This window comes from Scylla paramamosain, chromosome 13 (genome assembly GCF_035594125.1).
Source record: "Scylla paramamosain isolate STU-SP2022 chromosome 13, ASM3559412v1, whole genome shotgun sequence".
Taxonomy (NCBI): Eukaryota; Metazoa; Arthropoda; class Malacostraca; order Decapoda; family Portunidae; genus Scylla; species Scylla paramamosain.
Window position 1 is genome coordinate 3,518,653 of NC_087163.1, and position 23,848 is coordinate 3,542,500.

General features: G+C 42.4%; 1 protein-coding gene across 1 annotated transcript in view; it reads left to right on the forward strand.

Moving 5' to 3' along the window:
• The window catches only part of LOC135106350 (cell adhesion molecule Dscam1-like), a 190,899-nt gene that overhangs the window by 80,898 nt on the left and 86,153 nt on the right, over nucleotides 1-23,848 (forward strand). Inside the window, exons 6-13 of the mRNA XM_064015271.1 lie at nucleotides 12,154-12,332; nucleotides 12,545-12,673; nucleotides 13,742-13,867; nucleotides 14,113-14,257; nucleotides 14,366-14,533; nucleotides 14,989-15,083; nucleotides 15,423-15,584; nucleotides 17,073-17,516. Coding sequence (XP_063871341.1) covers nucleotides 12,154-12,332; nucleotides 12,545-12,673; nucleotides 13,742-13,867; nucleotides 14,113-14,257; nucleotides 14,366-14,533; nucleotides 14,989-15,083; nucleotides 15,423-15,584; nucleotides 17,073-17,516 — 1,448 coding nt within the window. The remainder of the gene's footprint in view (nucleotides 1-12,153; nucleotides 12,333-12,544; nucleotides 12,674-13,741; nucleotides 13,868-14,112; nucleotides 14,258-14,365; nucleotides 14,534-14,988; nucleotides 15,084-15,422; nucleotides 15,585-17,072; nucleotides 17,517-23,848) is intronic.

Genomic DNA, 23,848 nt, shown 5'->3' on the forward strand with positions numbered 1-23,848 from the left:
CTTGAGGCCTCGTGTATTATGGTTTTACCTTGCGCGACTGACTGAACTAAGCTGAACAGTGGTGGTGAACTGAGGTGGGGCAGTACAGGGACGGCGCGCGAATAGGGTTGTGCGATAGAGACTGGAGGGAGGGGAGGAGCTACGTGTTATCTTGGTGACGGAGTGCATGGTGATCCTTAGAGCCGATGGGCAGCAGCGCCCCTCGCCTTGTGAACGACAGGAACATGGAAGGATTTATCCGTCCCGCTGGTCACCCTGTGTCCCTCACCTGCCAGGCTCAGGCTTCCCCGCCACCCTCGGTCAGGTGAGTGCACGGGCAGGTATTCCGTCAGGTGTTTTATTTATAGATTTATTTTCACCCAAGACTCTAGTACTGTGCGCTTCTTCGGCATCAGGCGTAGCCGTGTTCCCACACTGAAGTGAGTCATTCATGTGAAGCCATATTAGCGGCGCGTGCCTGCCGGTGTGGCTGACTGGGGAACGTGTTGTTAGTAGTGGTGTGGTTTGAGGACAGAGGGAGGCTCGTCAGGCTGTGGAGGCATGCAGGTGTTGGTGGTGGCTCATGTCAGCGTGGGGAGGCAACATTCAGGCCCTGGTTAAAGATTCTTGTTGATTTTTTTTCGTTTGTGTGTGTGTGTGTGTGTGTGTGTGTGTGTGTGTGTGTGTGTGTGTGTGTGTGTGTGTGTGTGTGTGTGTGTGCGCGCGCGCGTGCATGCGTGCGTGTGTGCGTGTGCGTGTCGTCTTGGCACCAAGTAGCACCAATGGGCCACGTAGCACCAAGACTCACCAAAGAAGAGAAGCACATCACCTCTGAGGCCCACCTGGGCAGCCCCTCCACCCTACACTGTCAGACCCAGGCGCACCCTTACCCCACCTACAGGTACTGCAGGCAGAGCTCGCTAGGGCTGTGAGAGACGGACGCGGCATCTTTTGGAATTACGGTAACGGCTGGTGATCACAGCTATTTGAGACAAGTGTCTCTGAAAATCCCAGAAGGGTTTGTGTTGTGACCTGCATCCCTAACACAGATCATGTTTAGCGTTATCATACCGAGGTTACAGTGTCGTGACAGTCAGGCTCCTACGTGTGTGGATATTTTGAGCTGAGACGGCGGGGTAGGTGGGAGAGGCGGGGCATTCTCATTAATTTGTACGGCGGCTGTTCAGAGGCAGTGGGTCTGACCGCTCCGCGTTTGGCCGTAAGCGAAACCCTTATCAAGTCTGCAGCCGCTGAGGGCAATTCCGCCACCCTCATCTGCTCCGCCCAGGCCCAGCCCATTCCTGAGCACAGGTGAGCCGCGCCGCACATTGGTAACTCGTGTCTGCATGGTTGGGACTAATGGTCACAAAAGGGTCTGTTGAATGACCAGCAGCCACGAACGAAGCTAATGTTTAGCATTTATTATACCAAATTTCCAATGTCGTGACAGCCAGGCCTCGCACACCTGGTTGATTTAGGAGCAGAGACGGCGGGGTGGATGGGAGGGGTGGGACACTGGCCTAATGTCACTGACTGGGGCGGCGGGTGTTCAGAGGCAGTAGGCTTGACCGCCCCGCGGCTGGCTGTGAGTGAGACCTTCATCAAGGCCGCCGCTGCCGAGGGCCGTTCCGCCACTCTCATCTGCTCTGCCCAGGCCCAGCCCGTCCCCGAGCACAGGTGAGCCGCGCCGCCCACACAGGTAACTCGTCTCTGTACAGTAGCGGCCTCGGACAGAGATACAAAGGTACAAAAGGGTCTGTTCAGTGACCTCCAGTCTCTAACACAGGTTATGTTTGGTGGTGTGATACCGGATATTCAATACCCTGAGAGCCAGACCTTGTTGATTTACGAGCTGAGACGGCGGGGTGGGTGGGAGGGGCGGGACAGTGGCTTGTCCACACTGACCTAAGGTGGCTGTCGTTCAGAGGCCGTGGGTCTAACAGCCCCGCGGCTGGCCATAAGTGAGACCCGCAGTGCTTCCGTCGCTGCCGAGGGCACTTCCGCCACCCTCACCTGCTCCGCCCAGGCTCAGCCCATCCCCGAGCACAGGTGAGCCGCGGCGCCCAAACAGGTAACTCAGTATTTATAGAGCATCCTGGTCTTATCATTGTGCTACAAAACCAGTTTGTTTTGAATGCACTTCTCAACTTTGCAGAGGTAAGCACTTTTTATATATTGTTAAACTTTTTTTCTAATCTTCATTGTAGATATTACCTAATGATTTCGCCTCTTCATTTACAGTTATCACACACACACACACACACACACACACACACACACACTTTCAAAGCCTAGAAAAATGGAGGTATTTCAGACCTGAAGTAGTTTGTCCAGCACACCTCGCACTCCCCTCGCTTGGCGTGGCCTTCAGCCAGGCTTAGCGCTGAGAGTACGAGAAGCCCAGCACCGCGAGCGTGCAGCGGGGCGATGGCGTGTAGCAGGGTGATGGTATGTGCTTGTGGGATGGTGGCGTGCGGTGCGTGGTGAGAGGTGAGAGTGGAGTGGTGGTTCTCATTGTTGGCGTGTCCTAACGCAGCGCCCACCAGCCCCAGCGCCCCCCGCCTGGCTGTTACTGAAAAGTTCACCAGCTTGGTCTCAACGACGCTGGTGCGGGAGAGCGCCGTGATGCCCTGCGCAGCCCAGGCCCATCCCGTCCCGAGATACAGGTATGCACTGGCACCACACGTTAGTTCAAGGCACTGTCAGCCAATGTATGGGAGGGCCAGGCGTGGTGAAGATAATGGATGCCTGTAGATGATTGGTGGCTCCTTGGCAGTCGCTCCAGGTGGTGCCACGCTCTTGAGCTCTGACAAGTGTTGTGGTGCAGCAACATTTGGGACGTAGAGGTACTGTGTGATGGCAGGGGTTCCTAGGGTGTAGTAAAGTCCTTTAAGGTAATAAGTAATGGTGTGTGCATCACTTCAGACCCTGCTGGCTTGTCCGCCCCGCGAATCACTCTCAGCGAGAAGCTTCTTGGCCTTGCCTCACAAACAGCCGTGGGTGAAGCCGTTGCCCTCACCTGCGCTGCCCAGGCCCACCCTGTCCCCGCCCACAGGTAGTGCACCACTGATAGGTAGGCTCTTCAGTCTGTCGGTGGCAACGATGTCACAGTGAGGCTTTCGTTGAGCTCTTGCGAGGGGTGCCGCGCCACTGGCTCAGGGCACAGGGTAGGTGTACTAATGGTCACGGTGCGGTAGATCCTGTGGGACTGTCTGCACCACGCCTTTCCCTCAGCGAAAAACTGGTTCTTTCCGGAGCAGCGGCGGGACTCACGGCAACACTCTCCTGCCAGGCGCAGGCTTACCCGACCCCTGAGTACAGGTGAGGGGCTGGGCTGGTGTGTGTGTGTGTGTGTGTGTGTGTGTGTGTGTGTGTGTGTGTGTAACAAAGAGGAAGTGTTTACATAACAGTGAGTAATGGAACATTTTTCAAGTTGGCAAAGTTGGGGTTTCTTTGCACACCATAATTAATGTCGGCGTATAACGAGTCGCGGGCGTGGCTCGATTGTCCATCACAAGTAGTGACTGGAGTGACGCGTGAGGACCGCTTCTTCCTGCCTGAGGAGGCCCCTGCCCAACACTCGCTGCTCCTCACAATGTAAAGGGAAACTAATATGAAAGGTTTTTGTTCAGGGAAAAAATAACATAGTTCCCTGGCGAGACGGACGGTGCATCTGCCACGCACAGCAAGACACTTTTCTTGGTTACCCTTGTCATTCCTCATATTTTTGTCTGCCAACCCAGAGCCAACGTCGACGGTGCGGCCGACTGTGAAAGACGCGGGGATTAAGCTTCTGGAGAGTCGCACCCCGACCCGGAACACTGCCACGCTCCTGTGTCTGGTGCAGGCCCACCCCGTCCCCTCCTTCAGGTCCATCGCCCATCCTTGAAGCACACACACACACACACACACACACACACACACACTGCACTATTTTTTAACACAGTAGCTTGTCTGGAACACGCAATATCTCACCAGCATAAAGGGAAAACCAACACCGGGACGTCGTCGTGTCCCAGCTTCTCAAAACACATGAAAGCAACCGAGCAACGAAAACTGGAAAAGAAGACCTCAGTAAAGTTTATAACATTTTCTGAGGGGACTTTCTTGACTGCTGCACTCTAAGGGGCGGGGGAAGCGGCGGGAAGGAGAGGGTCGGTCCTGAGTCTCTTTTGGCACCATCCAAGGCTTTTCGTTTGTTTAGTGTCTGGGGTACCGTTACGAATAGACAAGTGGCGTCTTACGACCTCTTGAGGCCGCAGGGCAGTGACGGTGGGGTTAAATCTTATCTTGTCCAGCACTAGAGTGGCACTCAGCTTGGCTATAACCTCCTCACACTCCTACACTCCGCAGTACCCGAGGCGAGCGTCAGGCCCACACGTAAGGACGGCGAATTTCTAGGTAATATGCGATTAGTGGGCAGAGGTGACCCAACTGCCATGACTTGCAACGTCCAGGGTTCCCCGGCGCCCACCGTCAGGTCAGTAGCTCAAGAACAAAAGATCCAGGCACAAATGCTGCTCATCACATCCATACGGACTCCAGACAGAATCCCTCACGTAATTTAGTTCATGCTTCTCATAATCACTCCCTTAATCTCCGGAACTCAACATTTTTTTCTTGACACTCTATACATTTAAGGTTCCTCAGTTTTTGTTACTCGAAGAAACTATAGAGGCAAGGGAACAAACGTTAGAGGAGTAGAGACTTTAATATGTAGCGAATTCCAGATGTTCATGAGAACCTTAACGCGTGTGGTGACGAGGAATAGAGGGTGGAGGGAGAGACTTTATGTTGCTGGAGTATTAAGAATATACCACAGGAAACCACACAAAAATAAGAGTTTTCCGCCTCCAAGACCACACCAAAGTGACCTAATATAGAAAAGAAAAAAAAAAGTGGGGGGAAATAACTCATTGATATTTCCCGTCTCTTCAAGGAAACCTTCGTAGGTGTTGAGTAGTGAGTAACGAGGCAGCGACGAGAAAGAGAGTCGAATTGGCATCTCTGTTTGCTTCAGGAATTTCCTTAATCTTGTTTAATGTGTGGACTCTCGTTGGGAACAGACAAGTGACGTCTGAAGAGTCTTTGAGGCCTCGGGGCAGTGACGGCGGGGTTAGGACTTGCCCAACACGCAGGTGACACTCAGCTCGGCATTAACCTCCTCACCTTCCCTCCCCCCCACACTGCAGCACCCGAGGCGAGCGTCAGGCCCACACGTAAGGACGGGGAATCCATAGGCAATATGCGTTTTGTGGGCAAAGGTGATCCTGCTGCCTTGATATGCAACGTGCAGGGTTCCCCAGCGCCCACCGTCAGGTCAGTGGATCGAGGGCACAACATCCAGACAGATCCTGCTCATCACATGCATACTCACTGCCAACACGACCCTTCATTTAACTGTCATGTAGCTTCTCGTCCTAATTTTTTACACCTATGTTACACCCAGGCTCCATGTTTCCTCTCAGGCTGTTACATTGTGGGTGGTTGAACGGCAGCAGGAAGGAGAGGAACTGTCATTTTTGTTTGCTTTTGGCATCATTCAGGATTTCCCTTTGAGTAATTTGGTGTCTGGACTCTGGTTGCCGTGTAAACAAGTGCCCTACGATTCTTTGAGGCCACAGCGCGGTGACGGCGGGGTTAGATCTTATTTATTTTGCCCTGTGTTTAGAGGGCACTCGAGGCACTAACCCCCCATGACCCACAATCCACAGTACCTGAGGCAAGCGTCAGGCCCACGCGCAAAGATGGCAGCTCCATAGGTAACATGCTCTCAGTGGGCAACGGTGATCCAGCTGCCTTGATTTGCAACGTCCAGGGCTCCCCGCCGCCCACCGTGAGGTTAGTCCGCCATCCAGACGCCTGAGTAATAAGCATAAACACTACTTCATGTGCATAGGGGCTCACGAGAGAAGTCCCTCCATGGTATAGCACACACTCTTGCAACGCCACCATCCGTCTTCTTTACGCCCACAGGCATAACACTACTCAGAAACTCTAAGATGTCCATTGACTCACTGCGACGCGGAAGTCTCATTTTTTATTTATTTATTTATTTATTTTTTTTTTTTATCTTTACCTTCCCTTAGATTTCCCGTCACTTCAAAGACCGTCCTATATCCTCAAATACTGACCACCGCTCAGGACCTTTTGACACTCCATAAACTCTGCACTCTTCAAACACACTGAACTCACATCCGGCCCATCCTTAGCTCCTCAGTGTGGCTATTTCAAGGAGCCCATAGGAGGATGACGAGCCGTGGAGGCAAGGACTCTCCTGAGCCGGAGCGAGACAGCGGGATCTTACTATGCTTTGAGGCTGCAGAATAGTATGGGAGGGGACTAGTTTCGTCTTGTTCAGTATGTAAATGGCCTTAAGTACGGCATTAATCTCCTCACGCCCCAATACTACAGTACCCGAGGCGAGTGTCAGGCCCACACGCAAGGACGGCGACTTTATAGGTAACATGCGACGCGTAGTGACAGGAGGCGACCCAACCGCCATGACTTGCAACGTGCAGGGCTCCCCGGCGCCCACCGTGAGGTCAGTGGCATGAATCATACAGTTTCCACGGGTACAGTTCATGAAATGTCCAACTCATCCCAGGAGCCTCATTTCAGCATCCTGGCACTCAATACTACTAGCTTCAGAACCTTCGAAGACTTACACAACTCAACACCGCCCGTGCATCCTTTTAATTCCCTGCACTCATAATTACTTCAGAGGCCCTCCTTTAATGCCTTTAATTCCTTCACAAACTCAGAACCATCTTATGGATTCAACACCATCATGCAAGAACAATCTTATCACACCACCACAAACTCCACGTCCCCACGCCCTTCACTTTCGAGATGTACCGAAAACACGCACGCTGACAGCCCAGTACTTTAGTTTAAATATCTTAAGGAGCCTCAAGGGAAGGTGACAAGCTTCAAAGAGCAAAGACGTTATTGTGCTTTAACCGGGCTTATGATGTTCGCGAAAACCTCAATGCCTGAGGTAACGAGAGGCAGAGGGTAGAGGACGAGGCATTTTATTGTCGAAATATAAAGGAAGTAGTAAGCGTGATCCTCTGATGTGCCTCAGAGCCCCAGGCGAGCGCCGCCCCTAGGATACGAGAGTGGCCCATCCCTAGCAGCGTGCCACAGGGGATCGCGCATGCCCTGCCTTGTAACCTACAAGGCTTCCCCATCCCCAGCTACAGGTAAGGTATAGGAGGGTTCTCTCTTAGTTCTGATTCATACAGGAGAGGTTCTCTCTTTCTTCAAAATGCTGGTAAGTCTATGGAACGTCCAAGTTTTCGACTTCTGTTTTAACTTTGTGTAAGTTGAGGTTTCTTTCCATTTTTTTCCCACGGAAAGAGAAACACGAAAGTTTCAAAACATCTCTATAAAAAAAGGATATAGTTTTGCATTTGTACGTTGAATGTTGAAGTGGTGTGATTTGTTTTCATTTTACCAGTGTGCGGTTGCCCTTCCTCCATGTAAATGAAAATTGAAATGATCTGCAGGCGGGGTTCCTTCTTGACAATATTCAGTCTTTCTTTTCTGAGGTCTAAGCCAAATTTGTGTTTGTTGTCAAGACGCCACCACGAGCACTGCCCCCAAGCTGCAGGAGATCCCCTTCCCATCTCAGGTGGCGCAGGCACAAACGGCCTCATTAACCTGCAGGGTCCAAGCCTTCCCGTTGCCCTACTTCAGGTGGGTTGTCATGAGGAGCTGAGAGACGAGGCCCTGCTGTGCTGTGAAGGGTAGAAGTTGAAGGGAGGAGAGGCGTTAAAGGAGATGACGGCGACTTAATTGTGTCGTTGCTCTTTCTGGAGTATCTAAAGTAAGGTTTATCAAACAGCCAGTACCTCGGGCGACGCAGCAGCACAGGAACCTGTCTTTCTCCTTCGATTTTCGTTATAAACATTTTTGCATAATGTGCGTGGCGAAGTTTGAAAAAAACAATTTGCGCAAGTCTCCTGAGCGGTTGTTGGCTGACCTTGAAAAAGTGAGGCAAGTGGGACGGCCAGAGGCTTGGCGGCAGGCGGGGACACGCCGACAGGGCGGAGTTATTGGTCTTCCATTCAGTTTTTGAGGCCGCGGTGAAAAGTGAACTGCAACCCATTACCGAGGCGCTTCTCACTCGTCCTGGCCGACACGTGTCCGAGCGCGGCCTTTATCAACAGGTGAGGGAGAACATGCAAGGCAGGCTGTGTATGATAAAAGAAAATTGTGACGTGTTTCACTAAACACACAGATTCGTTAACTGTTATCGCAGTTGGCGACCATTTACAAAATTAACGTTTGCTGCTGGATAAAGAAAAAAAATGAGTAATTAAATATTGCTCACAGCGGTGAGCCTGGCAGCAAAGATAAACCGGGCCAGTGGCCACTCAGCGCGGCGGAGAGCTGGCTGGGGTGGCGGAGTGTCGTCACGAGACTCGGGACCTTCAGCTAGTGAGGGCCAGCGCGGCTCTCACTCCACGTGGCTGCGTATCGATCGTCCCACAACAAACCTTAAAGCCGCACATCCACTGCAGTCCCGCGCGGGTCAACGGCTTCAACGCCCCCGCTTGTTGTTGTTGTTGATGCCATTTACGGGGACCGCATAGCCCAAATTTCCCGTTCACGCTGACCCACCATAGTTTGGAGTGATTTTTTCGTGTCTTGGTAGTGGGTTATTGACACTGAGAAAGAAGAGGTCGTGTCTGAACATTTGAAGAAGGATTTAAGCGCGTTGGAAAGGTTTTCATCGAAATAGGTTTGTATTGAAGTTGTCATGGACGTGTAAGGGGAAGTGTTTTAAGGTCAAAATATGTTTAGGGGAGAATACCGGTGTGTTATCATGGAAACTTTGTCTGACCACTACTCAGTATACTTTACGTTTATTTATTTATTTATTTATTTTAATATGGCCGTCAAGTGTTCACTGGAAATGGTTCATGCAAGGAACCTTAAAACTTTTAATAAGAGATAATAATGCATTGTTATCCTTATCCGCTCAACTAGAAATATTTCATACGTGTCACCTGATTAGTGTTATGTAAACCATACCACTTTATTAGTGTGTCTGTTTTATCAACGCGGATCAGACTGCTGTGTCATGACAGTGTAATAAAGATAACATAAATAACTTGATTACATTGTTCAATTTTGAATAGTGGGGACTTGGGAGGGAGGCGTGTTATAGGGAAGTCCTCCACCGGTATAATCTCGCATGGACATCCCCTCGGCTCCTTGTCCTGCTTAACCCTTGGATCGCCTCTGTCTGCGGGTCGGTGTAACTCTGCTTTCCGCGGCAGCTCCGGGGGGCCACGTGCAGCCCAGATTATCAGGTGACCGTCTTCAAGAGTTGTCAGGAGAATCCGCAGGCTCAAGTATTGCCATGCTGTGTCCCGCCCAGGCCTTCCCTCGCCCAGACTTCAGGTAACACTCCTCTGCACACACCCTGGCCCCAGATTTCGTGCGGCACGCTGAGGTCAGGCCACTTTATGAACTTGGGTAGCGTTTGGGTGGAATCTTTTTTTTTTTTTCTAATTCCTGTCCAGATACTAAACAAGAAACATCCCTGCGTGTCGATAGATTTTTTTTTTTTTTTTTTTTTTTTTTTTTTGAGCGAAATGGGCAACCTCACCTTCAGGTGATTAGGACTCCTTGTTTTGCCTGGAATTATAATTATATGGTGTGGTCATGATGGGGAACAGAACCCATGAGTCAGGTGCCGCCGCGGGTGACCAGAACACGCGTGCCGGAGGAGTGCGTGAATGCTGCCTCCTCAGCCTCGCTCTTCTGTCCCGCCCAGGCCCATCCCCCTCCACGATACACGTAAGCACGCCGGCATTACAAATGAAGTAGGCTGCGATATTGTGTCAATCACAGAAAGACCAGTCACTTTATTTGGAACCTTGCACTTGAGAAGGGTTTTATGGTCCTCACCTCTGTGTTATGTCAATTCATCTGGTGATTTTGGCTCCACATTGGCAACTTAATTTTTCATAAGTGGGATCATGGCAAAATTTAACCTTCATGAGCTCAAGCAGCGAGCATGTGCTTGTCGGCCGCCCTTTGCAAGATTTGGGTGATGAGTTTGTCTCCTTGTAGGATCGGAGAACAATTCAATTAAATGAGTTCGCTGGCATTCAAATGTTATAAGCAAAAATTTTATTATGTATGCGCACTGGATTTGTATTCGTGGTATAGCAAATGACAATTATATACTAGTGTTGTTTGTTATTAATGGTGTTAGTGACATTGATATGGATTTGTAAAAAAAAAATAAATAAAAAGTTTGGTAGGTACCCTTCAAATCTCACAGCTGTTGTTCATTCCTGTTGAATGTGACGCCACGTGACGCCACACCCCTACACCCCCACGGCTGTGAAGGACTGTGGCCATGTGAACATTTGTCCTGCTGGTGGACGAAACCATATCCTTATGAGTAATGATGCATACTTCATTGTCGTACCATTACTGATATATCTTTTATCTACATATAAAAGTATGTACTGCAAGGAAAAAGAACCTCAAAATAGTTGATATACAAGAGAAAAGCAGTGCAATGGTGTCTTCTGCTTCTAAAATTAACACTTACTGTGATATCATTATTCTTTACAGTAAGATGGGTTTTATTCTGTAATAATAAGTAATAATATACTTCTGGCACTACATAACAAGGAAGTATATAATGTTATGTGCCAGAAAATATAATTTTTTCCTACCAAACTGAGATAGGGGTATTTTTGTGTTGAGACTAGCAAACATTTAGACTCCTCCCCACCATCCTGTTCACGACCTTGCTGTCAGTGTGTACAAAATGGCCCTAATCATCCAGAGCCCAAGAGCAGAGTGCCACCCAGGGTAACAGGAAGTAGGCTGTCTGAGGCTTCCATCCAAGCTGATAGTGGAGTTGCTCTGTTCTGCAACGCTCAGGCTCACCCATTACCAGCAGCCACGTGAGGAATTAATGTTGTCTCAGTAATTTTGTGTATTAATTCTTATATTTTCCTGTTTCATTTGAGTATCTGTGGTGTGGTGTAGTGTAGTAGTGTGGGCCGGGACCCATATTGGTTGTGCCTGGCCACTGTGACAGCCAAGCAGGCAGGAGTTCATGGCTGCTTGCGAATATTGTTGCTAATTGCAGTGGTTGAAACTTTTAGTCACAAATTTACTTGTTAGAGTGGCAGAGACAAGCAGGCTCCATGTTGATTTAAGCCTGATATGGTCATATGTTGCAAGTGTTGTGAGGCCATGTGACTGACAAGGGGCAGGCAGTGGATGCTACTTGATTGTGTGCATTTTTTGCCCTCATTATTAGCTCCAGCTGGGAACATTGCACCACGTCTGACTGGCAGTGACCTGTCAAGGGTAACAGGTTCTGAGAGTAGTGCCCTGGCCATGCACTGTCCCTTGCAAGGCCACCCACTGCCCTCACACCGGTAGGTGTCAGGTCTACGTGGGCACTCTACCTCAGAACATTCCAAAGGCCTGGAAACAACTTTTTTCTAGTGTGGGAGGCTGGTGTATAATGTGTACAGGTTTTAGCAATGGTATGATGAATAACTACTAAGATTTTGTTTATTTCAGGGAACTTTACAGTTGCATATGTAATATTGAAAGTTTTCAAATACTTCATAGTTTACCATTAGTGATTTTTTTTTTTCTTCTTTTTTTTTATGCTATGTACATATTACATTATAGACATTATATTACAATCAGCAAAAAATATACAAGTAAAGTATCTGCTTCCTTCTTACTTTTCTTTAATCTCTTCTCCCTTGAATCATCCTTTCTCTCTTGGTCATACCACATCATCCTCTATCATTTCATATTCCAGGTATTTTTTCTTTCATTACTGAAACTTCCTCTTGTGATTTTTCTGCCCTTTTCATTACCCACACCCAGCACCAAAATTCTCTTATTTCTTCAACTCATACCCATTATTATTTTAATCTCCTCTCCCCGGTCCTGCACTTATCAGTGTCATTTCTTCAAAATCACTTCACAACATAAAGCTATTTTACAAATATTCATTTCAGAAAATTAACCTGAATCAATTACAGTTGTCTCAAAGTTCATGAACATGCTTTTTATTGCAAAAGACTGTAGAGATCTGGAAAAATAAATGCAATATGTGCAGATATGTATATATGAACTAGAGCTTGAATGGGTGTTACTTTTTTTCAACAGATGGTTCAAGTTTAATGAGAATGGACGCAAGGCTCCTGTGGAACTTGGTGAGAGGATCAAGCAGGTTGGTGGAACCCTTATCATCCGTGAGGCCAAGGTGGAGGACTCTGGCAAGTACCTGTGCGTGGTGAACAACTCAGTAGGAGGTGAAAGTGTGGAGACTGTGCTGACAGTAACTGGTAAGCTAATCATGCATCATAAGCTACTGAGAAAATGTTTGAACTCACATTTACATATACATAGTCTGTCACTGATACATTGCAGCAACGTGAGTTTATTGTCTATGCATCACTATTTGTCTTTTCTTTTATTAAAATATTTTCTGCCATTTAAGTGCTAAAAGAAAATGTTTGTGAGTATTCATATTCTCCTTCCTCTTTTCCTCCCTCAGCCCCCTTAAGTGCTCAAGTGGAACCTAAGGTGCAAACTGTGGAATTTGGAAGACCAGCTACCTTTACCTGTACTTACCGTGGCAACCCTGTGAAGTCTGTTTCATGGCTGAAGGATGGTGCACCCATTGGTGAGTCAGTGCTTGTAGAGATGTCATTACTATGTGGAGAAAGGGAGTTTTTTGGAGAGAGAAATAGCAACAAAGATGTACATTAAATACCTTTATTTACAGTACAATTTGTCTCCGAAAAGGGATGGGTCATAAACTATGCCTACAAATCCCTTATTTCACACACGAGTCCACATTACAAAATTACTGATTAGTGTAGCTTAATTTCATAAGCAGAATGGAGCAGTGTTAACTAATATTGCAGTAAGTGCAATCTTTATCTGTGCCATTACAGGCACCATTGTACTCATAAGTGACATTGAGATAGTGTACATGGGGATTATTGAAAAAATAGCACTTAGAATACTGGATGGTAGACATTCTGTGATATTTTGTCAAAGGTGGAGGTATTGTAATTCTTTCTTTACAAAGACTATAACATGGGAAGAAGGGAAATAATTAGGGAATGAATGAAGAGCTATTATGAATACATGAATACAGTCTCAAGGGCCTATATGAGAGGTTCCTCAACATTCAGTTGAGTCAACTGCTCAAGTCAGGTTTGGGAAAGGGGATAGGTCTGTTGTGGTACAATGGGGATAAACTACCTCTGCTGCCTGTACTGCACAACTGATTCTCACTCATGGTCACTGAAGATCAGTCCTCCCTCCCTTCTGAGCCTAAGATGTAAGGGAATGGTTCATGAGTTTATATCTAATGCACAAATATGCCATGTTCCATTTATGACCTTTAGTTGGGATGTCAGCCTATTTTGTAGATTGCAAGGTTATTATTATTATTGTTATTATTAGCTAAGCCTTAGCTCCTGGAGTGTAATATGGTGGTCCACGAGACTGTCCCTTTTCCACCATGGGCCAGTGGGGCTAAAAGTGTAAATGATGTGTGTGTGACTGTGGTCCTTTGGGTGGGCCACCACGTTTTGGATTGCCAGCCCGGTAAATAGATAGATAGACTATTATTATTGTTGTTGTTGCTGTTGTTGTTATAGATATAATATTATCTTTTCTGGGGTAAATGTAAATGATGTTTGTTTACTATATTTGTAATGAAAATATTCCCTTGGATCAGAACATAAGGAGGCTGTTCTTCACATCAACTCTGTGGGCCGTGAGGACAAGGGAATGTACCAGTGCTTTGTGAGAAATGACCAGGAGTCTGCCCAGGCCACTGCTGAACTCAAACTTGGAGGACGATGTGAGTGCAAGGTGGATGAGAGAGAGAGAGAGAGAGAGAGAGAGAGAGAGAGAGAGAGAGAGAAAATAGTGTAAGACAGTGATCAAAATTAGATTGACAAGTAACTATGTGAGTGATTGAAGACATGAGAGAGAGAGAGAGAGAGAGAGAGAGAGAGAGAGAGAGAGAGAGAGAGAGAGAGAGAGAGAGAGAGAGAGAGAGAGTGCTGTCTAAGTTTCCTCACTTTCCTCTTTCCCCCTTGACAGTTGAGCCACCCCAGTTGACCTACACCTTTGAGACATCCACCCTGCAGCCTGGTCCCTCTGTTTACCTCAAGTGTGTGGCTGCCGGCAACCCAACCCCCGAGATCACCTGGGAACTGGATGGCACTCGCCTTTCCAACTCTGAGAGGTCAGTTCATCACCCAACCTGTGTAGTAAGAGACTTAAGTGACAGATGTTTGAAATGAAAATATCAAGCTTGGTTGAATATTTACATGTGTTTGATTTACGTTTCCAGGATGCAAGTTGGCCAGTATGTGACTGTTAATGGAGAAGTTGTGTCCCACCTCAATATCTCTGGAGTGCTTACCAATGATGGTGGCCAGTATGCCTGTGTTGCCTCCTCCACAGTGGGTTCAGTCAAGCATGCTGCCAGGCTTAATGTTTATGGACTCCCTTACATCAGGTGAGAATTTCTAGTTATGTTATCTTGACATAAAGTGAATAATGTAGCAAGTCTGTGGCAGAGATAAAAGTGCAGAGATATCCAGTGCTAACAAGTGAATTATAGTGGAGAGTGGTTGGAGGAATGAATTGGAACTGGGATACATAACTTTTATGAGTTACTCATTTACGCAAATTCTGCTGTGTTTATTATTATTATTATTATTATTATTATTATTATTATTATTATCATTATTATTATTATTATCATTTATTAATTTATTCTTTATTTATTTATTTTATTTATTTTTTTTGGCTACTCTATAACTTGAACTATTATTTATGTTGCACTTTTCCTGAATTGAAACAGTTAATTACGTAACATAGTTTTCATTTAAGTATTAGATAAGTCATTGAGGGACAGTAATGTGGCATTGATAGGAGTTAGCAGACATTGACCTACTGTTGTGCTCTCAGGCCCATGGACAAGGTTGCAGTTGTTGCTGGAGAGAACATGATTGTTCACTGCCCTGTTGCTGGCTACCCTATTGATTCTATTGTTTGGGAAAAGAGTAAGTAGTCCCAAACTTAATTATGTATGCTAAACTGCATGTCTTGTAATATTCTGAATGTACTGTACCTTAGAAACACATATTCATGTTCTTATATCTTAAAAATCTTAATTTTCTAAAGATTACATGTAAGAATGATTTGTATCTTAAAAACCTTTATTTTCTAAAGATTACAAATAAGGATGATTTGTAGTCGGGGAACCATTTTACTAATTGTATCACCACGTAATATTCTTCCTTCATTCTAGATTTGACATTTTATTGACAGAAAAAAAATTTAACATTTGATTAAAGAATAGGAAGCATTTAATTCAAAACACATAATTCATTTTTCTTCAGATGGCCGTATGCTTCCAATCAACCGCCGTCAACACCCTCACGACAATGGCACCCTGCTCATCAAGGCTGTGGAACGTAGCTCAGATCAGGGCCGATACACCTGTGTGGCACGCAACAGTCAGGGATACACTGCTCGAGGAGACCTTGATGTTCAAGTTATGGGTAAGTAAAGTTAAATAGTTCCTGTTGTAAATTTAAGAAACATTAACCTTATTTCTCACATATGTACTCCAAATTTGATTCCCATCAGATGGATAATGATGCAACACCACAATAGTTAAGTGGTACCATTTGTTTCTCCTTACTAAAAAAAATATATATATACTCAAAAATAGAAATACCTGTAGCTTTGCTCACGTAGGCTTTTGTCTATTTATTAAAATTATTCTTATTTGGAGATTATTGAATAATCAAAATTTAAAAGTTGCTTCAATGAAAAAATCTTTTGACAAAAGGGTAAATTTATTATACACTTTCTAAAGCTGATGATTAAGAGAGGAAGTGAACTAAAAGCTGAATAAATGAGCAGCTGGCTAGTGTCTGACCAGCTTCTTTTCATGACTCGGTGCCTCTGCATCATTGGCCACCAAGAGGGACAAAGGCAATGAACAGTATCCATGTATTGCATTCAAATCTCAGAGTGCTATGAAGGAAGCATTTATGTATTGCAGATTTTATTAGCCTTTTGAGATTTTATAGTTATTACCCATCAAATACATCTACACTGTAGGTATTTCAGTGTAATGATCACTGTGTTGATGAAATAATAATTGTTACTTATCATCATATATAATTATATTTATGCCCAACTGAGTAATGTTGCTGATGAGACTATCATTGCCTTTAAAATTTTAGATTATTAACCTTTTTTACCTGCAGAAGACCTGTTAATACTGCAAAAGAATTTTACATTTTTAGATTTTTATTTATTTATCAATGTGTGTGTGTGTGTGTGTGTGTGTGTGTGTGTGTGTGTGTGTGTGTGTGTGAAAACTTGAATGGGTTTTAGGTGTGAGCCTCAATATATATATATATATATATATATATATATATATATATATATATATATATATATATATATATATATATATATATATATACTCGTATATATATTCTAAAAACAAATACTATCCACTGGTGTGTATATATATATATATATATATATATATATATATATATATATATATATATATATATATATATATATATATATATATATATATATATATATATATATATATATATATATATATATATATATATATATATATATATATATATATATATATATATATATATATATATATATATATATATATATATATATATATATATATATATATATATATATATATATATATATATATATATATATATATATATATATATATATTATTTTTTATTTCTTTACTTTTTTTTTTTTGCTCTCAATGTGCAGATATTCAAGAAGACTTGTTTGCATGCACATCACAGTTTCTTTTCAGGAAAATTATATATTTGGAGCTATTGAGACATTAAGTATGGTTCACAGAGGTAAGTGATCATGACATGTTGAAACCATATTTTTCAGTGGTTAATTATGATCTTTATAGATTTACAGCTGTTTTTATATGACTTATCAAGTGAAACTGTCTGACTGCTGGGTCACAGTTCCCCCACAGATCCACCCTTTTGTCTTTGGTGACCCTGGTGTAGGATCAAATTCTTTGATCCAATGCATTGCCGTGGCTGGGGATTCTCCCATTGATCTCACTTGGCATAAGGATGGTCGTCCCATTACTCCTGCAAGGATAGACTCCAGTCAACCTGACCTCTTGGCATTCCCAAGGGAACACCAGGAGCATGAGGATCTTTGTGGCCCTCTCCCTGAGAGTGGCAGTGTGGCATCTCGCCCTGGTGATCATGGTGGTAGTGCCATGAATTATGAGGTCCAAACAGATAGTGTGGATCCTCTTGTGTCAGTACAAAAGTTGGGTGACCGTTTCTCACTGCTGAGCTTCACATCTCTGTGCCCACGCCACTCTGGGAACTACACATGTGTTGCTACCAACTCGGCGGGCAGTACTATGTATACTGATGCTTTGATTGTCCGGGGTAATTGCTGCAGATATTTGTAAGCTAATTATAACATTGGTTGAGCAACATGTCACTCATTGACACAAACAGTACCTTCTGATTTAATTTGCTCCGCCTGCACTGCATGAGGAGGTAACACCTCCCAATCCAAGGCATAAAATGAATTGTCAGTGCAAGTCTTATAACTAAACTCTTTTATAATATTTAAGATGGCCGATAATTATCTTACAAACTATGAAGCAAAAGTGTGTTTCTCTTTCAATAATAGCATGAATGAGAATGAGTTTCAAGCACATATGAAGAGTAACATAATTCAGAATGTGTAAAATATGTTCATCTGTATAGGCTCCTTAGTTACATATTCAGGAGTTGCTAGGTGTAACATAAAATGTGTTTTATCAGTAATATGCCATTGCAACATCATGAAAATATAATACCCTAAATCAAGCATCATGTTAAGCACTGAAATGGCAAGCAACCCAGACTGCATGGGTTTAAATCATGGAAAGTACTCAATAGTTGTGTGTCATTTGTCTATTTCCTTCATGAATCTGTCCTTTTTTCTTTGGACTGTTATGATTATCTCTTCACATTTCAAGGAAACTTAGTCCACTTTCCATGACTTCAAAACTACTCTGACAACATAAGATAAACTTGTGCTTTGTCCAAAGCTCTGACATTCTGCTGGCAGCAGTGTGTACTAACTCATCTGCAGATATAGTACTGACATACTATAGTTGGCAAGGCTGAAGATATATGGAGAGTCTTTATGGTATGCACAACACATTTTTGTGAAATTAGATATTTGTTGTGCTGTGAACATGAGGAAGGGCATCTTTTTCCTTTGTACAAATTAATTAATACATATGCATAGATGTTAACTAAGAAATAGTTTTGGGTTTTTATTAAGAATTGCTAAGAATTTAAACTTTATAATGAAGGAATTTTATTTGCTTTTCATAACAGTTAATAATGTGACTTTATTTGCAAAAAAATTGCAGAGCTTCCACATATCCTCCCAATAACTGCAGAATCTGAGGTGTTTGAGGGATACATTTTTCAAATCACATGTGTGGCACAGTCTGACCCGCACCCCACAATCACCTGGCTTAAAGATGGTTCAGCTCTTGCTGATCCATCAGTCTCTGTGAGTTATCCTTCACCCATGATGTCACTTCTCTTCATTGCCCAATCTCAAAGAAAACATGCTGGGGAGTATACTTGTGTGGCTTCAAATCCTGCCGGACAAGTCACTAAATCTGCCAAGCTTAACGTTAAAGGTTTCTGCTTCTTTATGTTATGTTTGTGTCTCCCACACTTCCCTACAGTGTACTAGCCATTGTATCTGATTACTTCTTACCTATTTGCCTACAATTTGAATATGCCGCTTTTCCTCACAAAATTTCATGTATATGTTAATAGATCTTTTCCTTTGCCTTACTTTATTTTCAACAGTATCATTATTCTTCCTGATATCATAAAATTACTTCCTTTCCCAATCCAAATTTGCAAAGCATACTCTCTACTGTACATAAATATATGATATTTCATGCTTGATATTAATATTTATAATTTTGCTTGGATTTGATTCACATTTGTGGGGAATCTGACATGGAACAAGATGAGAAATATGGATGAGAAAGAACCAGCTGTGCCTGGCCTTGTGAACACAGAGTAGTACAAGGATGCTCTGAGAATACACCATTGTAATGCGGTTCAGTAGTTTTCATTGATTAATTTTTGTAATGAATGCAAATAATACAGTATCTTCTTTTATTTAGAAAATTATCATGACTGTTCTTTAAGTACTGAATCATTTACTGATGCTGATACACAAAGAACATTTAGTTGGAGGCTCTATATCTGAATGTCTAAACTAGAATGACAGATTGCTTGGTAGAATCTACAGTTATGCCTTTATGCCAGTTATTATTAACAAATCACTTCTAGGAAGGCAACAATAAAGATCTTTAATGCTTGCAGACCTCCCACGTCTTATCCCTCTAATGGATGCTCTGGAGGTTTTGGAGGGTGACACTTTTCAGCAGTCTTGCATTGCCCAGACATCACCACCACCTTTACTAACATGGCTTAAGGATGGCCAAATTATTACGGATCCATCTGTGTCTGTGTCCTCTCCTACACCGTCCATGGCCATCCTTGTTGTTCCCCAGGTGGCTCATTCTCACTCTGGCACATACACTTGCTCAGCTTCTAATCAGGCTGGCCAGACGAAGGAGTCCATTGTTCTTGTTGTCAATGGTACAACATTCTTCATGTGGAATACCCAGCTTTGTTGTTTAATTGACTTGGTAGTCTGTGCTGCACAAATTGTTCATTCGTAGCCCCTCCACGTTCTGCTGTAGACATCATATGAGAGATGCTACTCTCATATTATGAAAGTAATGCATGTTTGTGAGCAGATTTTATTAAATTATGTCTGCAAATCTTGAAGAAACATCACAAACTAGATACTGTACATCAGAACTTGTTGAGCTGAAGATTGCAATATTAAATTTTACATCACCTGATAAAGGTGATGTATAAATGAAAGTGGCATTTCATAGACTCAAGGTTGAAGTTATAGTTATCCATCCTTGGTTCACAATCCACACATCTCATTTGCTGCAGTAAAATGGCACCTTTATTTTTTTTCATCAATACATCGAACTCACTAAAGCAGATAATATTTCAAGTTATTCAGATTGGGAAAAATATGCATTTCTCTTAATATATCTGCTTGCAGCTTCAAGTCATGATGATGGATTCTCTTTGTCCCTAGTTATTTATTCAGGCACACATCATAAAATTTTGATGGGCAGCCAATCTCAAGCGTCTGTTAGGACACTTGTCTTGAAATTGATACCCTAATTGGATAATCATGTAGGTATTTTCAGAGGAATAATCTTGTGCTTTAGTGTAGAGTTACTATTAAGAAATTTTATTTTTATAGAATTTTATGCAAGTCACCATGAAGAGCTAATTGTTTGTCATACTATCCTATATTCAGTCCCACCAGAAGTGTTACCCTTCTGGTTCCCGGAGGAAGTGACAGTGGGTCAGCTGATCCAAATATCATGCACAGCAATGGGGGATGATCCCATCACTCTACAGTGGTACAAAGATGACTTGCCTCTTATGTCTTCATCTAAATTTATCATAAATAAAGTTGATTCAAAACTGAGTAATTTAGTTTTGCGAGGAGTTAAGTCGGAACACTCTGGGAAATATGCATGTGCAGCCTTCAATCCTGTTGGAGAAGCCAGATATGAAAAGGAACTGAGAGTAAAGGGTAAAGAAAGAATTAAAGTACCTGATATTGTACATTTTTTGCATGGAATGTTATGTTAATGCATTTTTGATATATTATTTATTTATTATTTAGATAATTTATTTACCTTAACACAGTCTCATAATGGAACAAACTTCTAATTGTGACTGCTGTCGTTTTTGTGGAGACTGCAATTTTGTGTTAATAATTTCATTACTAAAAAGAAAGAAACCTTTATGTAATATCTTGCTCAATTAAAGCATGAAAAAAAATATCTTGGGCCAATACACTTTATCACTTGAATTGCCCCAAGGACATAGTGACGCTGAAGTTATGAAGCCAGTCCATCCTATTAACACCAGTATTTTGTTGTAGGAGCATCTACATTGCTCTGAAGCAGGCCTAGCAGGTGCATAAAAATAATTCTGCTCATAAAGTACATTTAGATTATATAATAGTTGCTTACTGAATAGTGTATGCTTGTATGAAATCCAATAACCTTTTCAACTCATAAATAATATCCATTTCTGTAAATCTATTAGCAGCATTTGTATTACTTAGGCAGCTTAAGTTTCAGATCATGAATGGCAAGGCACAGAGTTGTCAGCAAAAGGAGCTACAGCTTGCTTGTCTGAAGCAATCTTGTCATGAATTTTTAAAGTTAACCTGGGTAGGATCTTACAAAATTTGGATATTATTAGCCTTTCCCTTTGTAAATTCAGATCATGGCAGGAAGAGAGATATAATTTGAGAAATTCTCAGTTTATAAATTCACACATTGTTACAGCATATTTCATAAAATTGCATCTCTACAACTAATATAGCATTCTTGTCAGTGCTAGATAAACAATCTGATGACTGTGTTAAGAGTAAATAGTAACCATGATTTATTTGTTTATTACTTTTTTATGCTTGTTGCTTTTGGTTCATTGGAAAATTTGTTTTCTTTTAATTCACTTTTAGTTTCCTTAAATCTTCATTATTTATTTTGACCCATCACCATATTTAATAGTAGAGTATTAAATTCCTTGTTTGCTTTACCATATGCAGTCACTTGCAATAATTCTTTGTGATTAGTTTGTAGCTGCTAGAATCACTGACTTGTGGATTTCATCATCACCTGATTCAATTTAATTGATTATAAATGCGTTCATATTGCACATCGCTTTTTGATCTTTGATAGTAATCATTTTTAGTAGCAATTTCTTCATATCTTAAAAGCATAATTGGACATAAATAATTTACATGCAACCAAAGTAAATGGCAGCATAAGGCACAGGTGCATTGGTGTGTATCTTGTGCAACAATATAATGATGTCCTGTACAGTCACAGTGGACTGTACAAAGTGGAAACTATCAAAGTGCCTAACTTTTAATCTTGCTTAGTAATGCTTCAATGAGAGAGAGAGAGAGAGAGAGAGAGAGAGAGAGAGAGAGAGAGAGAGAGAGAGAGAGAGAGAGAGAGAGAGTCTAATTGCAAATACAGGGTGAAAGGGAGGGTGAAATTAAATATATTTTAAGTTTAATCTCTTGCAGTTTATGTAGGCTGAGGGGAGAAAGTAAGAGGACAGTCATAGAAAGCAGCATAAGAGGCAAAGTTTATGTATTTATATTGAGCAGAATACTTTCTTTTAGGGATATAAAAGGGAATCTTAAGTGGGAGTTAAATGAAATAATGATGTGGCGGAAGGCATAAGGAAATAAGAAATTTTCATGTCTAAGAGGTTATGGTGGGCCATGAATGGATATGGGACCAAGGATGAGAGTAGTATGAGTAAAATGTAAAATTTTGTTAAAGTAGTTCAGTCTGGGATTACTTGTCTGTTGAATGTTTTCTGAAGTACATATTTAGGAAACATCTAATCTTGTGCAAAATGGTAATCACTTCAGTATTTGATAGATAAAATGCATTTATTCATGTGGGAGTAAAGGTTTTAGTTATTTTGTATTATAAGTTTCTTTTATCTTAAGTTTCTAAAATACTTTGAAATATAGTATGAAATAATTTGTTTTTGCTGAGGTTGCATTTCTTTTTGGTCTTGTGTACTTTATATAGAAGGATCAGTGGATGATTTTATCAGCTTTTTTTTGTCAGACTATTTTGTTATACAACCTGGCCTTTCATACATATACTGAATGCTGTCTTTGGATCTCTAAATGTACATTGGCAGGTAAATACATTAAATTATTATCACTCCTTTTATCCACATCCATCATAATTGCCATTTATGGCATGCAGGATATATGGGGATGCTTCATGCATAATATTAAGTATTTTATACTTGTATCCTTTTCAGTCTACTCCATCTTCTTATAGATGTATTATGTGATGGTGTTTTTAGTTGCTAGAGTCTATCGCAGCTATTGATTTATGCTGGTGATTTATCCAGTGACAACCTTCCATTTGCTATAAGACTGGATGTAGAAATCTTAGAAAAATAGTTTATTGGTTCCTTCCTTAAACTCCATCCCAAACTCATACAAACACTCACTGAATTTTTACATTGTCTTACTACATTTGGTTTATTGGTTTTAAACTTTGTTATCCCAAAATAAAAATGAAGACAGTCATAACATTACAGATTATGGCATGTGCTTCACATTTATTTCTGGGTTAAATAAGTATTTCTCTCTTGGCCAAATTTGCTTTCTCAACACATATTTGATGTTAAGTTTTGTTCTCACCAGTCGAGCCCCAAATCCTGCCTTTCGCTTTCCCTGAGGAAGTGGAAGAAGGGCAACTGATACAAGTCTCATGTGCAGTAACCAAGGGGGATGACCCTCTAACCTTACAGTGGTATAAGGATGGAGTTCCTCTGGTATCATCTCCAAGCTTCTTGATAAATAATGTTGCTCCAAAGCTGTCAATACTCTTATTGAGTAGTGCCACTGCAAATCATACAGGAACATATTCTTGTTTGGCTTTCAATCCCATTGGCACAGCTGAATCATCTGCCAGCCTAAGAGTCAAGGGTATATAGATTAAGAACAGTTTTTTTTATCTGCATGATTCTTGCTTTTCTAATATATATTTCAGATGCTTAAACTCCTTGTACAGATAGGATATTTTTTTACTCAG